This window comes from Suncus etruscus, chromosome 4 (genome assembly GCF_024139225.1).
Source record: "Suncus etruscus isolate mSunEtr1 chromosome 4, mSunEtr1.pri.cur, whole genome shotgun sequence".
Lineage (NCBI taxonomy): Eukaryota > Metazoa > Chordata > Mammalia > Eulipotyphla > Soricidae > Suncus > Suncus etruscus.
In genome coordinates this window covers 15,102,970-15,121,273 of record NC_064851.1, presented here as the reverse complement: position 1 = coordinate 15,121,273, position 18,304 = coordinate 15,102,970, and the positions used below count along the sequence as shown (strand labels likewise).

Below are 18,304 nucleotides of genomic sequence, written 5' to 3'. Positions count from 1 at the left end.
GGCTCCAGATGCACAGTCTCAGAATGGGGGAGCGATCTTTGGAGAAGGCCCCAATCCCCAAGCTGCCTGGCAAGATGTGAGTGGAGAGAAGGGTAGCAAGAGGGGAAGGAAGGAAGAGAGGCCACTAGGCCTGTACACATAGACACCGTAAGCCACACCTGCCACCAGCCCCAAACACACACCTCACTCCACACACAACATAAACACCGCAGACACAGGCATAGACCACAGACATATGACCACACACTTGCAAATACATAGCACCAGCCCCCAGCACACCACACAACACACAACACATTCCACATGCCACTACGCATATTAACACTACAGACATCCACCACACACCACATATATCACACATTAAAAATAACACATCAGGGCCCGGAGAGATAGCACAGTGGCATTTGCCTTGCAAGCAGCCGATCCAAGACCAAAGGTGTTTGGTTCGGATCCCGGTGTCCCATATGGTCCCCCATGCCTGCCAAGAGCTACTTCTGAGCAGACAGCCAGGAGTAACCCCTGAGCACCGCCGGGTGTGGCCCAAAAACCAAAAAAAAATAAAATTAAATTAAATTAAATTAAAATAACACATCATATGCACAGACACCCACACACATACCATATACCCACATTACATGATATCACAAACATATATGGGGCATTTGCCTTGCGTGCAGGTTGGTGGTTCGAATCCTGGCATCCCATATGGTCCCCCGAGCCTGCCAGGAGTGATTTCTGAGCATGGAGCCAGGAGTGACCCCTGAGCGCTGCCTGGTGTGACCCCCCCCCCCAAAAAAAAAACAAAAAACAAAACATATGTCATAGCATGTGCATCACATATATCACACATATGCTCACCACGCATGATACTACATCCTTAATTGCATACCACATATGCTCACCACGCATGATACTACATCCTTAATTGCATACCACATATATCACTCATCGTACATATATGAACCGCCAACACACACACATGTATCCACACACAGAACTTAAATTCCCCATGGTCCCAGCAGAGGAGATCAGAAGGGCGCTCTGATCCTGGAAGTGAACACACTTGCGCATCCCATCCACCTCTTGTACTCTTCTGGCCACTTCAGATACCAGGGAGGGCAACTGAGGCACAAAGCATCGCTCCTTGACAAACGGAATGAGGCTGAACAGAGGGGAAGGAGTTGGGTTGAGAGGAGGGAAGGTCCCAGCACCCCAGGGTTGCCTGAAGCTGAAGCTTCTCCTGCCTTTACCCCACTATCTCCCCATCTCCTGCTATTTCACTCTCAAGTCCCCTCTCCCCCTACCCCCTCACAGGTGGTGGCTGCTTCTCTGGGGAGTCCTCCAGGCTCCCGCCTCACAGGGCTCTGTGCTCTGGGCTCAGGAGCTACCCCAACAGCTGATGTCCCCGGGATACCCCAAGCCGTACCCCCGAGGCCAGGAGAGCATCACAGACATCGAGGCTCCGGAGGGCTTTGCTGTGAAACTCACTTTCCAGGACTTCGACGTGGCGCCATCCCCTGACTGTGAGCAGGACTCAGTTACTGTGAGCAAGCGGGAGCTTCTGGAGGGACTGGGGGCTTCTGTTCTGGGGTACAGGGTCCACAAGTTGTGATGTCATGGGAGGGAGGATAACAAGCCCAAGCCAGGGGCCTGGCAAACTGAGTTGCTCAACACAAATCCTCCCCCCACTTTCAGGACCCACCCTGGGGCATTGCTATCTGGAACCCCAGGAGTAGGGGGGAGACAGCACAAATCCTCCCTTTGGGGTTGGGTTTGTTGTTCTTGTGATTTGGGGGCCACACCCAATGGAGTTCTGGGCTGGGCAGGGGCTCCCAGTGGTGCTCAGAGGACTATGTGGCACTGGGGATGGGGATGGGACCTGGGTCTCCCTTCTGCAGCACAGTTGAGCCCCAACCCGCTGAGCTCTGTTTGGCCCTCATCTCGCCTTTAGAAGTCTTACACACACTGGAACTAGAGAGTTCAGCGGGTAAAAAGCTTGCATACAACTACGAGGGTTCCATCCCTGGCACCACATATGGTCCCCTGAACTTTGCCAGGAGTGATCCCTGAACAGGGTCAGGCATAAGTCCTGAGTAACCACCAGATGTGGGCCAGAAACGAAACAGTCTGTTTTTATTTTGTATTGTTTTGGGGCCAACCCAGCAGTGCTCAGGGGTTACTCCTGGCTCTATGCTCAGAAATCACCCCTGGCAGACTTGAGGGACCATATGGGATGTCGGGATTCGAACCACCGACCTTCTGCATGCAAGGCAAACGCCTTACCTCCATGCTATCTCTCCAGCCCCTTTTCTATTTTATTATTTCTACCAAAACAAATAACCATTTGTTATTTCGCTATTTCTATCAAAATAACAAATGTACAGAGTGTTTGGCTAAAAGAGAGAGAGGGGTGGGGACAGAAGGCAGAGAGTTCATACTACACCAGATTCAATTAGAACTCCATGTATGGTCCTTCAAACCCTATCAGGAGTGATCCCAGAGTTCAGAACCTGCAGTTAGCCCTGAAGCATGGACATGGTGTAGCTCTAAAACAAAACAAAATACAGAGAGTAAGGAAAAAAAATCTTTGAGCTTGAGCTCGTGCTTTGTGCTCCAATACGATAAGGTCCTCCAAGCACTACCAGGACAGACCCTGAGTAGTGCTCGGTGATGTCACACACACACACACACACACACACACACACACACACACACACGCACACACACACACCAGAGCATTCTATGAAACATATAATGAAAATGAAATATAAAATGAAATGACATAAAATGAAAAACAGGACCAGGAAGAGAGCTCAAAGAGTCAGTGAGCATTCTGTGAATGAGGACGCATGTTCTCCATCCCCAAAAGTGCAGATTTCCCATATATCAGCAGGATCAAACACTAGTTCCTGAACAGAACTGGGCAAAGCCCAAAAGTCAACAGGAAGAGAAAGAAACAAAAAATTTTTGCAGAGGCCGGAGCAATAGTACAACAGATGGGATATTTGCCTTGCGTGCAGCCAACCCACGTCCAATCGCCAGCATCCCATCTGGTCTCCAACCACTTCCAGGAGTGTTTCCTGAGTGCAGAGCCAGGAGTAAGTCCTGAGCATCACTGGTTGTGCCTCCCAAACAAATAAACAAAAAGTTGCAGACTCCAGATTGCTTTTCGCACCCTATTGCTTCTCCCTAGGGGTAATTATTTGCAATCATGCAGCTGTTTTTTATCTAACTTTCTTGTATATAAATAACACATGCTGATTCTGGGTTGTTGTTGTCTTAAAATTTTTTTCACAGCATCGTTTAACTTCCAACTATAGAAACAGGTTTTCATCTCTCCCTTGGATCTTCTCCGCCCACATATCCCCTTCCTCAGCCTCCCAGCTGACCTAGATATATTATAATTTTGAGTTACATCTGCAGGAAAAGGAACATCCTGCTCTATCCTGCAAGATTCTTTTGACTGATCTAATTAAGTCAACAAAATATGGATTAGCAGGAGGCAAAAATACATTTAGGGGTGAGACGGGACCCACGGGGACCCACAGAGGCCCAAAGATAGTCAGGTAAAAGTTAAAAGTAAATCTTTTCTAAAAAAAAAAAAAAAAAGTAAAATTTAATTTTATTTATTTGAGTGGAAGTGCTGGTAATAGGTCTATATGGGGTCCCAGGAATCGAACCTGAGCCAAATGCACAAGCACACAAGCACCCTACCTGCCATACTATGGCTGTGTCCCCAGGCTCCTGTCTTTATGATAGAGTCACCCATATAGACTTACTCCTGTCCAGGAATTCATGGGTCTGCTACATGCAAGACAAATGCCCTATGAACCATAGTAGAAGCTCCTGAAAATAATATTTTGATTTCCCCTACCTAGAAGAAGCTAAGCATTTCAAATTGATCCTCATTCATTAGGTTTTGATCATTCCATTTGCCTGTATGCTGTAACAAATAACACAAGGAGTAGCACAGGGGTTACTCCTGGCTCTACATTCAGGAATTACTTCTGACAGTGCTTGGGGGACCATATGGGATTCCGGGTCTCGAACCCGGGTCAGTCACATGCAAAGCAAGTCTTACCTGCTGAACTATCTCTCTAGCCCAGAGATTTTGGTTTGGGGTTGTTTTGTTTATTTGTTTTGCTTTGCTCTTTTTGTCTTCTGTTTTCTTTCACTTCCTGGAAGATTTCCTCATTATAAATATCAACAATTTTAATTCTTGGGGGTATTTTTATTGTTTGTTTTTGTTCTGTTTATGGGTCACACCCGGCAGTTCTCAGGGATTACTCCTGGCTCTATGCTCAGAAATCCCTCTGGCAGGCTTGGGAGACCATATGGGATGCCTGGATTTGAACCACCATCTTCTGCATGCAAGACAAATGCCTTACCTCCATGCTATCTCTCCGGACCCTTTCTCCGGACCCTTGTTTGTTTTCTTTTTCCTTCTTACTTTCAAGTTTATTCTTATTTCTAAGTGTGTCTTTTTCATTGATGATCATCTCTGTTTCATAGAGACAACAACACTCTTCTCTACTGGAATTCTTCGTTCATTTTTGTTTGGGGGCCACACCCAGCTACACTGAGGTCCTACACTTGGCTCTGTACTCAGGAATTATTCCTGGTGGGGCTTGGGAGACTATATGAGGTTTCAGGAATTGAGCCTTGATGGTGTGTACCCTTTTATCCTTTTTCTGTTACATTAGTGGCAGGTGAGGTGCAGAAGGGGACAAAGGCAGGTCCTAACACTTCAGATCTCACTGGAAGTCAGGATGACATGTTGCTGGCCCACCATGAACCCTTGAGCTACACTCATGCCCGCCTGATGCTTTTCTCACCACAGAGGGAGTTCTATGCAGAGATAAGAGTCTTCTTTCTGCCTGTCAGCTCCAGCCACAAACCCTGTGAATACCAATGTCATCTCACTGTCATCTAGTTCACTGTTTCCTTGTCAGGATCCTTAGTCACATTGTGAGATCCTGGATAGCACAGTTCTGACTTTTTTTTGGGGGGGGGGTGTCACACTCAGCGGTACTCATGGGTCATTCCTGGCTCTGTGCTCAGAAGTTGCTCCTGGCAGACTCGGGAGACTATATGGGATGCCGGGAATTGAACCAGGGTCCATTCTGGGTTGGTCATGTGCAAGGTAAAAGCCCTACCACTGTGCTATTGCTTTGGCCTCAAAGAGTTCTGTGTCTTATTCTGAATAGATCAGAAGCATGCGTGATGGTTTGGCCTTCTGTCATATTCTGATCTCTCCCCCAGCACCCAGGGATATCTCACACATTGAATATTCAAAACATGAAATCATGAATAAAACCAAAGGTTGGGAGAGAGCACACTAGTAGGGCAATTTGCCTTGCAGGTAACTGAACTGGGTTTGGCCCCTAGCACACTATTTCACACACACACACACACACACACACACACACACACACACACACACACACACACACACACCTACTAGCAGGATCCCTGAGCAAGAAGATTGATCCCAGTGTGTGCTGGAAGAGTCTTCCCAGATTGTTTCATAAGAAATAGAAGTAATATCTGGGGTAGTTAAGAAACTCCCCTGAGAAGGGCTGAGCAGGTAGGGCACTGGCTGTTCAAGTGCTCAGCCCAGGTTCAATCTCTGATCCCCAAATGATCCCTGGAGCAGGGGGAGGGGGAAGAAAGGAAGGAAGGAAGGAAGGAAGGAAGGAAGGAAGGAAGGAAGGAAGGAAGGAAGGAAGGAAGGAAGGAAGGAAGGAAGGAAGGAAGGGAGGGAGGGAGGAAGGAAGGAAGGAAGGAAAGGAGGGAGGAAGGAAGGAAGGAAAGAAGGAAAGGAGGGAGGGAGGAAAGAAGGAAAGGAGGGAGGGAGGAAGGAAGGAAGGGAGGGAGGAAGGAAGGAAGGAAGGAAGGAAGGAAGGAAGGAAGGAAGGAAGGAAGGAAGGAAGGAAGAAAGGAAGGAAAGGAGGGAGGGAGGGAGGGAAGGAAGGAGGGAGAGAGGGAGGGAAGGGAGGGAGGGAGGGTAGGAAGAAAGGAAGGAAGAAAGGAAAGGAGGGAGGGAGGAAGGGAAGAAAGGAAGGAGGGAGGAAGGGAGGGAGGGAGGGCAGGAAGGAGGGAGGGTAAGAAGAAAGGGAGGGAGGGAGGGAAAGAAGGGAGGAAGGAAGGAAGGAAGGAAAGGAGGAAGGAAGGAGGGTAAGAAGAAAGGAAGGGAGGGAAAGAAGGGAGGGAGGGAGGGAAGGAAGGAAGGAAGGAAGGAAGGAAGGAAGGAAGGAAGGAAGGAAGGAAGGAAGGAAGGAAGGAAAGGAGGGAGGGAGGGAAGGAAGGAAGGAAGGAAGGAAGAAAGGAAGGAAGGAAGGGAGGGAGGGAAGGAAGGAGGGAGGGAGGGAGAGGAAGGAGGGAGGGAGGGAAAGAAGAAAGGGAGGGAGGGAAAGAAGGGAGGGAGGGTAGGAAGAAAGGAAGGGAGGGAAAGAAGGAAGTAAGGGAGGGAGGGAGAGAGGGAGGGAGGAAGGGAGGGAGGGTAAGAAGAAAGGGAGGGAGGGAAAGAAGGGAGGGAGGGAAGGAAGGAAGGAACCCTGAGCCTGCCAGGGGCGATTTCTGAGCTTAGAGCCAGGAGTCACCTCTGAGTGGCACCAGGTGTGGCCCAACGAACAAAAAGAGAAAGAAAAAAAAGTAGTGATGGAGGGAGCAAGAAAGAGAAAGAAGAGGAGAGGGAAAGGGAGAGAAGGAGGGAGGGAGGAAGGAACAAAGGAGTTCGCTTTCTACCAGACAGATCCAGAAGAAATTTGGAGCTCAGTAGAGGAACAGGAAGTCTCTTGAGAAAGGCTCTATGAGGTCCAACCTCATACCCCCAGAGATGACTAGACCTTCTGGGGTGATGAGTGCATGTCTAGAATGTGAAGACCCCAGTAGTACAGACAACTACATTTGCTGACTCCTCTGTGCCTCTTCTTCCAGATCACAGCCAGTGGAATGGAGCCCACTCGGTACTGTGGGCAATTTGGCTCTCCAATGGGACACCCCCCAGGGCACAAGGAGTTTGTGTCCTTGGGGCGCACTTTACGGCTGACCTTCCATGCTGCCTCTAAGGACCAGACGCCCCATCTCCACAAGGGCTTCCTGGCCCTCTACCAGGCTGTGGGTGAGTGGCCCAGTGGAGGGGTGTAGTCCCCAGTAGCTTGAAGCAATGACAGTAGATTAAAGCAATGACAATGTTGTTGAGACTGGGGTGCAAGCCAGCTTTCTTCCACATCAAGTTTGAGAGAATTTTACTGTCCAAAAACAACCAACATCCAAATTCTTTCTTTTCTTTTTCATTCTTTCTTTTTTTTTCTTTCTTCCTTTTTCTTTCTCTTTTTCTTTCTTTCTCTTTCTTCCGCCTTTCCTTCTTCCTTCCCTCTTTCTCTTCCTCCCTTTCTTTCTTTTTCCTCTTTTCTTTCTTCTTTATCTCTCTCTCTCCTTTCTTTTTCTCTTCCTTATTTCTTCCTTTTTCTCTTTCTGTGAGCCACACCTACCAATGCATAGGGCCTAGCTCCTAGTTGTGCTCAGGGAATTAGGAGATTATAGGGCATAGTACCAGTGTCTCCCTAAAACAAGGCATAAAGTTGGCCCTTTGAACCATCTCTCTGGTTGGTCCCAAACACTCACATTTTTTGCTGATTTCTATATACTGAGACTGGAACAATAGTACAGTGGGTAGGAGACTTGACTTGAACAGAGCCAAACTGGTTTTCCATTCATGGCATGCCATCTGTTCCCCTGGGCACTGCCAGGAATGATTTCTGAACAGAGAGCCAGGAGTCAGCCCTGATCCACTCCTGGTGTTGCCCCTCCTTTTTCTATTTATTTTATGATTCATTAATTTTTTGGCCATATGTTTTGTGTTTTCGCTTCTTCTATTTTTTTTTTTGAGGTATCTTATTTTCGGTCAGTTTCCTCTTCAGGTTTCAATAAGGACCATCTTAAAAACATCTATTTTTAAGAAAACTTTTCAGATGGTGAGTCTGGTTTTATGACTCTGAAAAGTAAAAATGCTTTTAAAAAATTGTTAAAAGTAACTTTCCTTTGTTCTCTGAGCTCTCCATCTCCAGTTGCCTTGTCCAGAAATAACTATTTCCCAGATCTTAGTGTAAAGCTAATCTGTGCCTTTCAAACATAAATTCAAAAAAATATTTTCAGTTTTGGGTCACACCTAGTGATGCTCAAGAATTACTCCTGACTCTGTGCTCAGGGATCATTTCTGGCAGGCTTAGGGTGCTGGGAATTGAACCCAGGTCTGTTACATGGAAAGCAAGTACTCTACCAGTTTTACTATCACTCTGGTTCCTCAGATGTAAATTATGTGTGTATCTGTGTGTTATGTGTTCTGAACCTTACAATGTTTTATATTTGGCATTTTTACTCAATGGTATATTTTTAGGATTAGTCCCTTATCACATGACCAGCATTGCCTTCCTTTTTTAAGTGACCATAAAGCATTTATCTGATATGGTAGGGTGCATTCAACCAGACTTTTGGGAAGTCACGCCAAGCAGTACTCAAGGGTTCCTCTTGACTCTGAGCTCAGGAATTACTCCTGCCAGTGTTCAGGGAACCATATGGGTTGCTGGAAACTCAGATTGGCCACATACAAGGCAAAAGTTCTACTCACTGTGCTATCACACCAGCCCTGACATTTAATAAGTCTTTGGTTTTTTGTGTGTTTTATTTTGTTTTATTTTTGGGTCACACCTGGCAGAGCACAGGGGTTACTCCTGGCTCCACACTCAGAAATCACCCCTGGAAGGCTAGGGGGACCATATGGGATACCGGAATTTGAACCACTGTCCTTTGCATACAAGGCAAATGCCCTACCTCCATTCTGTCTCTCCAACCCCGTCTTTGGTTTTTTGTTTATTAAAAAAAAAAAAAAGCTTTGCTTTGTATCTGCTTATTTGTTCATGTTGTTCACTCTCTCTTTAGTTTTGGGGCCACAACCAGCAGTGCTTAAAACTCAGTGCTGGGTCTGGTGGTGCTGAGGGAACTGTATGTGGTGATGAGGTCAAATAGAAGTTAGCAACATGATAAGGCAGCACCTTAACCCGGGTGCAATCTCTTCAGCCCCAGCAATTTTAACTTTGCTATTGCTCAACATTCGTCCCAAGAGGCTGTGCAGGAAAATTTCCCCAGCCTAGCTCTTTCCTCACTTTTGTTTGTTTGTTTTGGGGCCATGCCTAGTGGTGCTCAGGGTTTATTCATGGCTCTGAACTCAAGAATCTCTCCTGGTGGGGATTGGGGGACCATATAGGATGCCAGGGATAGAACCTAGGTCAGTCGCATGGAAGACATATGCTCTACCCATTAAATATCTCTGGCCCCCTTCTTCTTTTTCTTCCTTCATTTTTAGCATTGGTTACTAAGAAGTGAACAAGTGTGAATATTTTGTCTTTTATCTTATTTTATCTTAAAAATTTCCGCAGTTCAAACTAAATATAGCTATGAGCCAGGATTTGGGGGGAGAGAGGGGGGCAGTTTGCAATTCACTTAACCATTCCTGACCTGGGCTTTTCTATAGGTATGAAACATGGTCTACCTGTTGACCAGGCCAGGGGAGCCCCTGTATTAGGCCACACCCCCAAAGACAAGCCCTTCAAGACCCAGAGTCACTGCCAGGAACCATATTATCAGGCAGTGCCAGCAGGTGAGTTCACATCCAGATGTTGTGCCCCACCCCTGCCATACTGGAGCCTTTTCCAAGGCTCCCTTCATTGCACTTCTCAGGGACACTCACCTGCACAACCTGGAACCCCTGGAAGGAGACACAGGATGGAGAGGAAGTGCTTCAATGTGAGCCTGGTGAGTAGCACCTTGGTGGTGGTGGTTGGTGGGGAGACAGTGATGGTTTATGGAGATGCCAGGGACATGCCCCAGTCACTGCACCTGCACTGAGGGTAGGTGCAAGACCTGAAGTCAAAGGATTCCCTTACAATTTGAGTTAGAAAGACCCCCAAAAAAAGAGACAAGGAGGGGCCAAAGTCATAGTACAGCAGGTAGGGCATTTGTCTTCCAGGCAGTTGACTCGGGTTTAATCCCCTGCATTCATATGGTCCCCTGAGCTTGCCAGGGGATTTCTGAGCACAGAGCCAGGAGTAACCCCTGAGCTCCACTGGGTGTAGCCTGAAAACCAAGAGGGGGTGGGGATAGAAGAAAGAGAGAAGGAGAATGTTTCCTATTTCCTGGAGACCAAGAGATCAGGGAGGAATGGGAGCTGGAATTCAAACTCCTTCTGTTGCAGATTATAGATAGGACAATGGGTAAGGCAATTGTCTTGCATGCAGCTGACCTTGGTTCAAATCCTTCACACTGCCTAGGGCCCTCTGGAGTTCTCTACTGAGTAGAGTCAGGGAAAAAAAAAAAAAAACCTGAGCATGTGAGTTTTGTGGCCCCCAAAATCCACTCCACAAAAATAACCCTCTCTTCCTAGGATAGCATTCAAGATACATGGGCACTCTGTAACCCCCCAGTATTTCCCATGTCAGAAAGTTGTATAGGGGCCACACTTGGTGATCTGGGGTCACTTTGGCAGAGTTCAGCCTATGGGGACAGTGCTCAGATTGGTGGTACTCGGCTTCATGTGGCAGTGCTCAAGGGGCCACATGATGCCAACTCCAACATCTCATCAAACTCAGACCTACTTTCTGTCTCAGGGAATTGGGAAGATTAGAATGCTGCCTGGCACTACAGTCCTTTTTGTGTTTTTGCTGCTTTTGTTTTCTTTTGGGGCTCTCACTTGCCAGTGTTTGGGGCTCTGCTTCAGAGCTCACTTCCAGCAGGAATCAGGGGACCACATGGGGTTCTGGGGGTGCTGTACTATCTCTCTGGCCCTGCATTGCCATGTTTCTGGGCACAGACTTTAAAATGTAATTCCTTTCATTAGCAGAATTCTTTTTTTTTGTTTTGTTTTGTTTCGTTTTGTTTTGTTTTTGGTTTTTGGGCCACACCCGGTGGTGCTCAGGGGTTACTCCTGGCTGTCTGCTCAGAAATAGCTCCTGGCAGGCACAGGGGACCCTATGGGACACCGGGATTCGAACCAACCACCTTTGGTCCTGGATCAGCTGCTTGCAAGGCAAACGCCGCTGTGCTATCTCTCCAGGCCCAGCAGAATCCATTTTAAGGTTCATCCATTTGAAGGCAGGTATCAGAACCCCTTTTTGCACAACTGAAGGGGCTCTACTGATGGGTACACCCAATGGCTTATTCATTCATTGACTGGTGGGCATTTGGGAAATTTCCACAGTCTACCTTTGATAAGCAGTGTTCACATATGAACTTTTATTTGAACGTATGTTCTCAGTTTTCTTGGGCCTTTTGAATTTCCACCTATAATTAATCATTTTAATTTTGTTTGTTGTTAGTTGTTCTTGTAGGGTTTTGAGTCATACCTGGCAGTGCTCAGGGCCTGACTCTGTGCTCAAGGATCACTCCTACTAGTGTTCAGAAAACCACACATAATTCTATAGATTGAACCTGGGTTGGCCATTTGCCAGGCAAATACTGTGCTTTATGGTATTTATTGTTTTGTTTATTTTACTTAATAAATTTTCATTTTATTATTTAATGATTTGTTCATTTACTTTTCAAAGATTCTTTTTATTCCAGTTTATTTTGGGGATTAGGCCATACTCTTGCAGTACTAGGGGCTATTTCTGGCTCTCTACTCAGGGAGGTAGTTGCTGGCAATGATGGGGACCATGAAATTGGTGGGATTGAATCTGAGGTGACACATGCAAGATAATGTCATAGTGCCTGTGTGTGTGTGTGTATATATATATATGTATATATATATATATATATATATATATACATATATATATATATATTTCCAGCTCCAAGTCTATTATTTTACCCCCATGTTTTTTTCTTTTTTTTTTTTTTTTGTTTTGGTTTTTGGGTCACACCCGGCAGTGCTCAGGGGTTACTCCTGGCTATGTGCTCAGAAATCGCTCCTGGCTTGGGGGACCATATAGGGATTGGTGGGGACCGGGGATTGAACCTGGCCTGTCCTACGCTAGCGCTCGTAAGGCAGATGCCTTATGGCTAGCGCCACCGCTCTAGCCCCCACATTCAATGCAAGCAACCTACCTCTCTATACCATCTCTCCAGCCCCCTTTTTAAAATGAATTTTTAATTTTATTGTTTGTTTTAGAACCACACCTGGAAGTGCTCAGGGGACCATACCAGGTGCTAGGGACCAAACCGAGATCACCTACAAGACAATCTTCCTACCCCTATACTAACTCTTTTTATTTCTTTTTTTGCTTTGTTTTATTTTTCGGCCACGTCTGGTGACGCTCAGGGGTTACTCCTGGCTATGTGCTCAGAAATCACTCCTGGCTTGGGGGACCATATGGGACACCAGGAGATCAAACCTCGGTCAGTCCTAAGCTAGCACACTCAAGGCAGATGACTTACAGCTTGCGCCACCACTCCGGCTCCTATTTCATTTTATTTTATTTTTTTCACTTTCAGCATTATCTTTCTAAACCAGCCTGAGTCCATTGTTCAGCTTTTACCCCCTGGATCTCTAAAGCAAGCTTTCAGCATAGCTGGAAATAGTGCTTAGAGCAGGGATCTCAAACTCGAGGCCCACAGGCTGTTGCGACCCTCCATACAACATTTTTTGGCCCAAAGCTGGCCTTCAAATATCGCAGTATTCGCAATTATTCACTTACCAAATAATCGCAATAAAAACCGCATTGGTAAGGAAAAAAATCACATTAAACATTCGCATACCCCGAGCAGTTCCGTTCAGGGTATGCGAATGTTTAATGCGATTTTTTCTGATTTTTTTTCTTACTAATGAGATTTTTTATTGCGAATATTCGGAAAGCGAAATCCCTTATGCAGCCTTGCCTCACCTCGACTTTGCCTTCTGTGGCCCCCAGGTAAATTGAGTTTGAGACCCCCTGGCTTAGAGAGTAGGTCGGAGGGTGGGAGAGTGAGAAATGCTGGCTATGAGGTAAAGGCCTGGATGGATAGTTCAGTGGCTGGAGCACATGCTTTGCATACAGGAGCAAGAATTAGATCTAGAGAGCTGTATGGTTCTCTGAGCACTACTGGATGTGACCCCACTCACTGAGCCAAAAGTAGCACCTGACTACTGTGGCCCAAAAACTGAAAGAAAAAAAGAAAAGAAAAGAGAGGCCAGAACAATAGCACAGTAGAGAAGGCATTTGCATTGCATGCGACCTACCCAGGTTTGATCCCTGGCATCCCATATAGTCCCCCCTACACTTGCCAGGAGCAGTCTCTAAGCACAGAGCCAGGAGTAATCCCTGAGCCAGGTGTGTGTCCCCCCCCCCCAAAAAAAAAACCAGAAAGAAAAAAAGAGAGACTAGGGATGTAGAAATAGCACAGTGGGGAAGGCATTTGTCTGGCATGCTGCAAACCCAGTTTGGATCCCTATCATCATAATATGGCACCCCAGAGCTTCCCAGGAGTGATTCTTGAATGCAGAGCCAGAAGTAACCCCTGAGCACAAACAAAACCCCTGACCCCACAACAAAAAACACAAAAACAAAGGCTGTGGGGCTGGAGTGATATCACAGTGGTAAGGCGTTTGCCTTGCATGCAACCTACCTGGGTTCAATTCCCAGCTTCTCCCTCGAGCCTACCAGGGGCGATTTCTGAACCCAGAGCCAGGAGTAACCCCTGAACACCACCGAGTGTGCCCCCCCAAATAAACAAAAACAAGGGCTAGAGTGATTGTACAGCAGTGGGGTGCTGTAATTCTGTAATTCAGAGTAATTCCTAAGTACAGAAGTACAGAGCCAGGAGTAAGCCCATGAGCATCTCCCAAAACCAAACCAAATTAAAACAAAACAAACAAACCAAAAAATAAAAGGCACAAAAATCAACTTGCGGCCCAGAGATAGTTCAAAGTGGGTGAAGTTTATGCTTTGAGTGCCAATGGGCCCACGTTGCATCCTGGGACCATCTGCCACCTCTCCTCCAATATCAGGTGTGTCTCCCAACACTGCAGAGGAGGTTTCCCCCATGATAAAATGACACAAAGCAGAAACAGAGATGCTGGAGACTAACTCTGCCATGGTCTACCCAGGCATCAGGGTGATTTCCACTCAGAAGTGGCTTTAGGACCACTTGGAGAAATCAAACGACTGGAAACATGCTTTGTATGGGAGCTTGAATTAAAAACCCCAAATACTTCTAATCAGGACCACTCAGAAAAGGAATTAGTAGGGCCAGAGTGAGAGCACAGTGGTAGGCATTTGCCTTGCATGCGGATGACCCAGGAAGGACCTGGGTTCTATCCTCGACATCCCATATGGTTCCCTGAGTCTGCCAGGAGCTATTTCTGAACACAGAGCCAGAAGTAACCCCTGAGTGCCACCGGGTGTGGTCCAAAAACCAAATAAATAAATAAAATAAAAGGAAGTAGCTTAAAACAGCAGAGGGGGGCCAGCGAGGTGGCGCTAGAGGTAAGGTGTCTGCCTTGCAAGCGCTAGCCAAGGAAGGACCACGGTTCGATCCCCCGGCGTCCCATATGGTCCCCCCAAGCCAGGGGCAATTTCTGAGCGCTTAGCCAGGAGTAACTCTGAGCATCAAATGGGTGTGGCCCGTAAAACCAAAAAAAAAAAAAAAAAAAGAACTTTGCTAATTATGGGGGCCGGGCGGTGGCGCTAAAGGTAAGGTGCCTGCCTTGCCTGCGCTAGCCTTGGATGGACCGCGGTTCGATCCCCCGGTGTCCCATATGGTCCCCCAAGCCAGGAGCAACTTCTCAGCGCATAGCCAGGAGTAACCCCTGAGTGTTACCGGGTGTGGCCCAAAAACCAAAAAAAAAAAAAAAAAAAAAAAAACAAAAAACCAGCAGAGGGAGGAGAGAGAGAGAGAGAGAGAGAGAGAGAGAGAGAGAGAGAGAGAAAGAGAGAGAGAGAGAGAGAGAGCAGCAGGTAGGGCACTTGCCTTGCATGTGGCTAACTCAGATTCAATCCCCAGCATCCCATCTAGTCCTCTGAGCTCTCCAGGAATGATTTCTGAGCAAAGAGTAGAGAGTGAGCCCTGAGAACCCCCTGGTGTGGGTGGATGGATGGATGGATGGATGGATGGATGGATGGATGGATGGATGGATGGATGGATGGATGGGTGGGTAGATGGATGAGTGGATGGATGAATGGGTGGATGGGTGGGTGGATGGGTGGGTGGATGAGTTGGATGGATGGGCGGACGGACGGACTGACGGATGGACGGATGGACGGACGGACGGACGGACGGATGGATGGATGGATGGATGGATGGATGGATGGATGGATGGATGGATGGGTGGGTGGGTGGGTGGGTGGGTGGATGGCTGGGTGGGTGGATGGGTGGGTGGATTGATAGATGGATGAATCGATGGATAGACAGACGAACAGACAGAAGGGGTAAGAGGAAGGGTCCTTCTCCCCCACCCATTCTACCCAGATTTAACCCGGGTCTCCTATGTGCAAGCCCTCACTTTTACCACTCACCCACATCAAAGGCCCTTTAGAGAAAAGGATTTTAGCATTGGAGTCTGGAAGCACCCGGTCATCATCATCCACCCCTTCTTCTACCCACAGTCTGTGGACGATCCGTCATCCCCATGGCCCAACATCCAGAGGCGCAAGGCTCCTGCAAAGCCGAGCCGGGCAGCTTCCCCTGGCAGGCCTTCACCAGCATTTACGGGCGCGGCGGTGGGGCGCTGCTGGGGGACAGGTGGGTCCTCACGGCCGCCCACACCATCTACCCCAAAGACGCGGTGTCCTCGGGCCGTGAGAGGCGCGTGGAGGTGTTCCTGGGCCACACAGCCTTGGACGAGCTGCTGCGGCTGGGCCCCCGGCCTGTGCGCCGCGTGCTGGTGCACCCCGACTATCAGCCAGGGGATCCCCACAACTTCAACGGTGACATCGCCCTCCTGGAGCTGCAGGAGCCCGTGGTCCTCGGACCCAGCATCCTTCCGATCTGTCTTCCCGACAGTGCCAATACCAGCGAGCGGTTCTACCAGCCGGGTGTGCGGGGTGCAGTCAGCGGTTTTGGGGTTCAGCAGGGCTGGCTGAGCTCCGAGCTCAAGTGCTCCAGCCTGCCCGTGGCTCCGCGTGGGGCCTGCGAGGCCTGGCTCCGGGACCAGCAGAGGCCTGAGGTGTTCTCCCAGAACATGTTCTGTGCGGGGGACGAGCTGCGGCCCCAAAGTGTCTGCCAAGGGGACAGTGGGGGCGTATATGTCGTCTGGGATGCCAATGCCCGGCGGTGGGTAGCGACGGGCATCGTGTCCTGGGGCATCGGGTGTGGCCCAGGATACGGATTCTACACTAAAGTGCTCAGCTACGTGGACTGGATTAAGGGTGTGATGAGCGGGAAGGAGTGATCTCGGGGTGTCCGGATGAGACCAGCCCGGCTAGGTCCCCCAGAAGGGAAGGGCTGGGAGTGATGACTAAAAAGGGAGGGGGTGATGGGTGAGGCCCTTGCCTTGACCGGGGCTGACCCAGGTTCAGTCTCTGGCACACACCCCCAATATGGTACCCTAAGGCTGCCAGAAGTAAGCTTTGAGCTGGGTAAAGCCTAAAATGTTTGTTTTGTTTTTGGGGCCACACCCTGTGACACTCAGGGGTTACTCCTGGTTATGAGCTCCTGGCTTGGGGAACCATATGGGACGCCGAGGGATCGAACCGCAGTCTTCCTAAGTTAGTGTGTGCAAAGCAGATGCCCTACTGTTTGCGCCACTGCTCTTGCACTTCACTACCTGAAGCCTAAAATTTTAAAAGGTGGGGGCTACTCTACTGGAACTCAAGTCAGCACAGCAGCCTCCAATTAAGTACAAAACCCTCCAATCAAGGCCTACCTATCATTGCTGAAATGGGGGTCCCTTCACCCCCAACACCCTCTCCCCTTCTTTGCACTTCTCTGTTCAGAGTTTTGCTTTCCGATTCTGACTCTTCTGTGGTCTCCTGGGAGAGCCTCATCTCCTCCCTGCTCCAGGGCGAGGGGGCGTTTCTGGCTGATGCTTCATTTGTGAAATATTCCAAAGCCCTTTGGGGGACCTTGAAATGGTCATGCATGATTACATCAAGTCCCACAACTTCTCCATGCAGTTTTGCAATACCTTTGCAGAGGCCTTTGCTTTCTTTTCGTCTTTCATTTCTTTTCTTTCATTTCCTTTCTCTCCTTTCCATTTCCCTTCTTTTCGTTCATTTTTGAGCCACACCAGACTCTGCTCAAGGCTTACTACTGTCTCTTTGCTTTGGCTGAGTGGGCTTGGGTGACCATATGTGATTCCAGGGATCAAACCCAGATCGACTGCAGTAAAGCAGGTCAGTGGCTCTGACCCTTTTCTTTCCTTTTCTATTGGGTGAGAGTATTTCAGATCACACCCAGCAACTCAAGGCTAGTTCCAGCTTAGTCTAATGGGCCATCTACTGGTACATGTCTCTGTCCCCCCATACTGTTTTTTGTTTTTCTAGTTTTTTGTTTGTTTGATGTTTGGTTATGGGGTCACATCCTCAGGTATTACTCCTGGCTCTGCACTCATGAAGCACCATCCTTCTGTGTGCAAGGCAAATGCCCTACAGCTGTGCTATTTCTCTGCCCCCCCCATACTGTTTTATTGACTACTCACACCCAGCATAAAAAAAGATGTCATTTTTAACATTTAGCAAAAGAGGAACCGGAAGCTCATGGAGATTTTAAGATATGCCCAAATCCTGCAGCTGATATGGCAGTGTGCTTGCCATCTGCACACTAAGACACTGTCTGCAGTGCTTAATGGCCCTGCATGATGCCCAAAGCTCTTAAGAGTACCACCTACCCTCATCCCTACCCTGCCCAAGCTCTTCGGCTCTCAGATCTGGCTTTGCTGACAACCGTAGCTCCTGCAAGCTGAATCCAGAACTGGGTTGCCTTGTCATCACAGGCACCCCTCCCCTCTGCAAACATCCCCCATGCTTCCATGTACCCCACACTGTACCCCACTTGAGACACGGATTCCTTTATTTCTAGAAAGGATTCGATGTGTTTTGTAGTAAAACACATGCCCAAAAATACAACTGTTCAAATGAAACCAGAAAATGCCTGTCACAAAACAGAAATGCCCATGTTTGCTAGCACTCAGGGACCAAGTAACTGGATGGTGAAAGGTTATATTTATTCTCACGAAATAGGATTCAAAGCTGTATAGAGAGGTGGTTATTTATATTGCTTAAACTTGGACAGAATTTTAAAACCACTATTAAAATAGCCTAAAATATTAACTCTTTTTCTTCTTTGTTTTTTTTTTGGGGGGGGTGGGGTTACACCTGCCGGGACTCAGGGG

At 48.0% G+C, this 18,304-nt stretch overlaps 1 protein-coding gene across 1 annotated transcript; it reads left to right on the top strand.

Annotated features, from left to right (window-relative positions):
* The first annotated feature begins 2 nt into the window (after positions 1–2).
* Positions 3–16,446, top strand: C1RL (complement C1r subcomponent like). The gene is made up of 6 exons (XM_049772165.1): positions 3–76; positions 1,315–1,543; positions 6,940–7,123; positions 9,536–9,661; positions 9,742–9,816; positions 15,579–16,446. The coding sequence occupies exons 1-6, from the start codon at positions 9–11 to the stop codon at positions 16,361–16,363; spliced, it is 1,467 nt and encodes a 488-aa protein (XP_049628122.1). The 5' UTR covers positions 3–8; the 3' UTR covers positions 16,364–16,446.
* Positions 16,447–18,304: the final 1,858 nt, after the last annotated feature.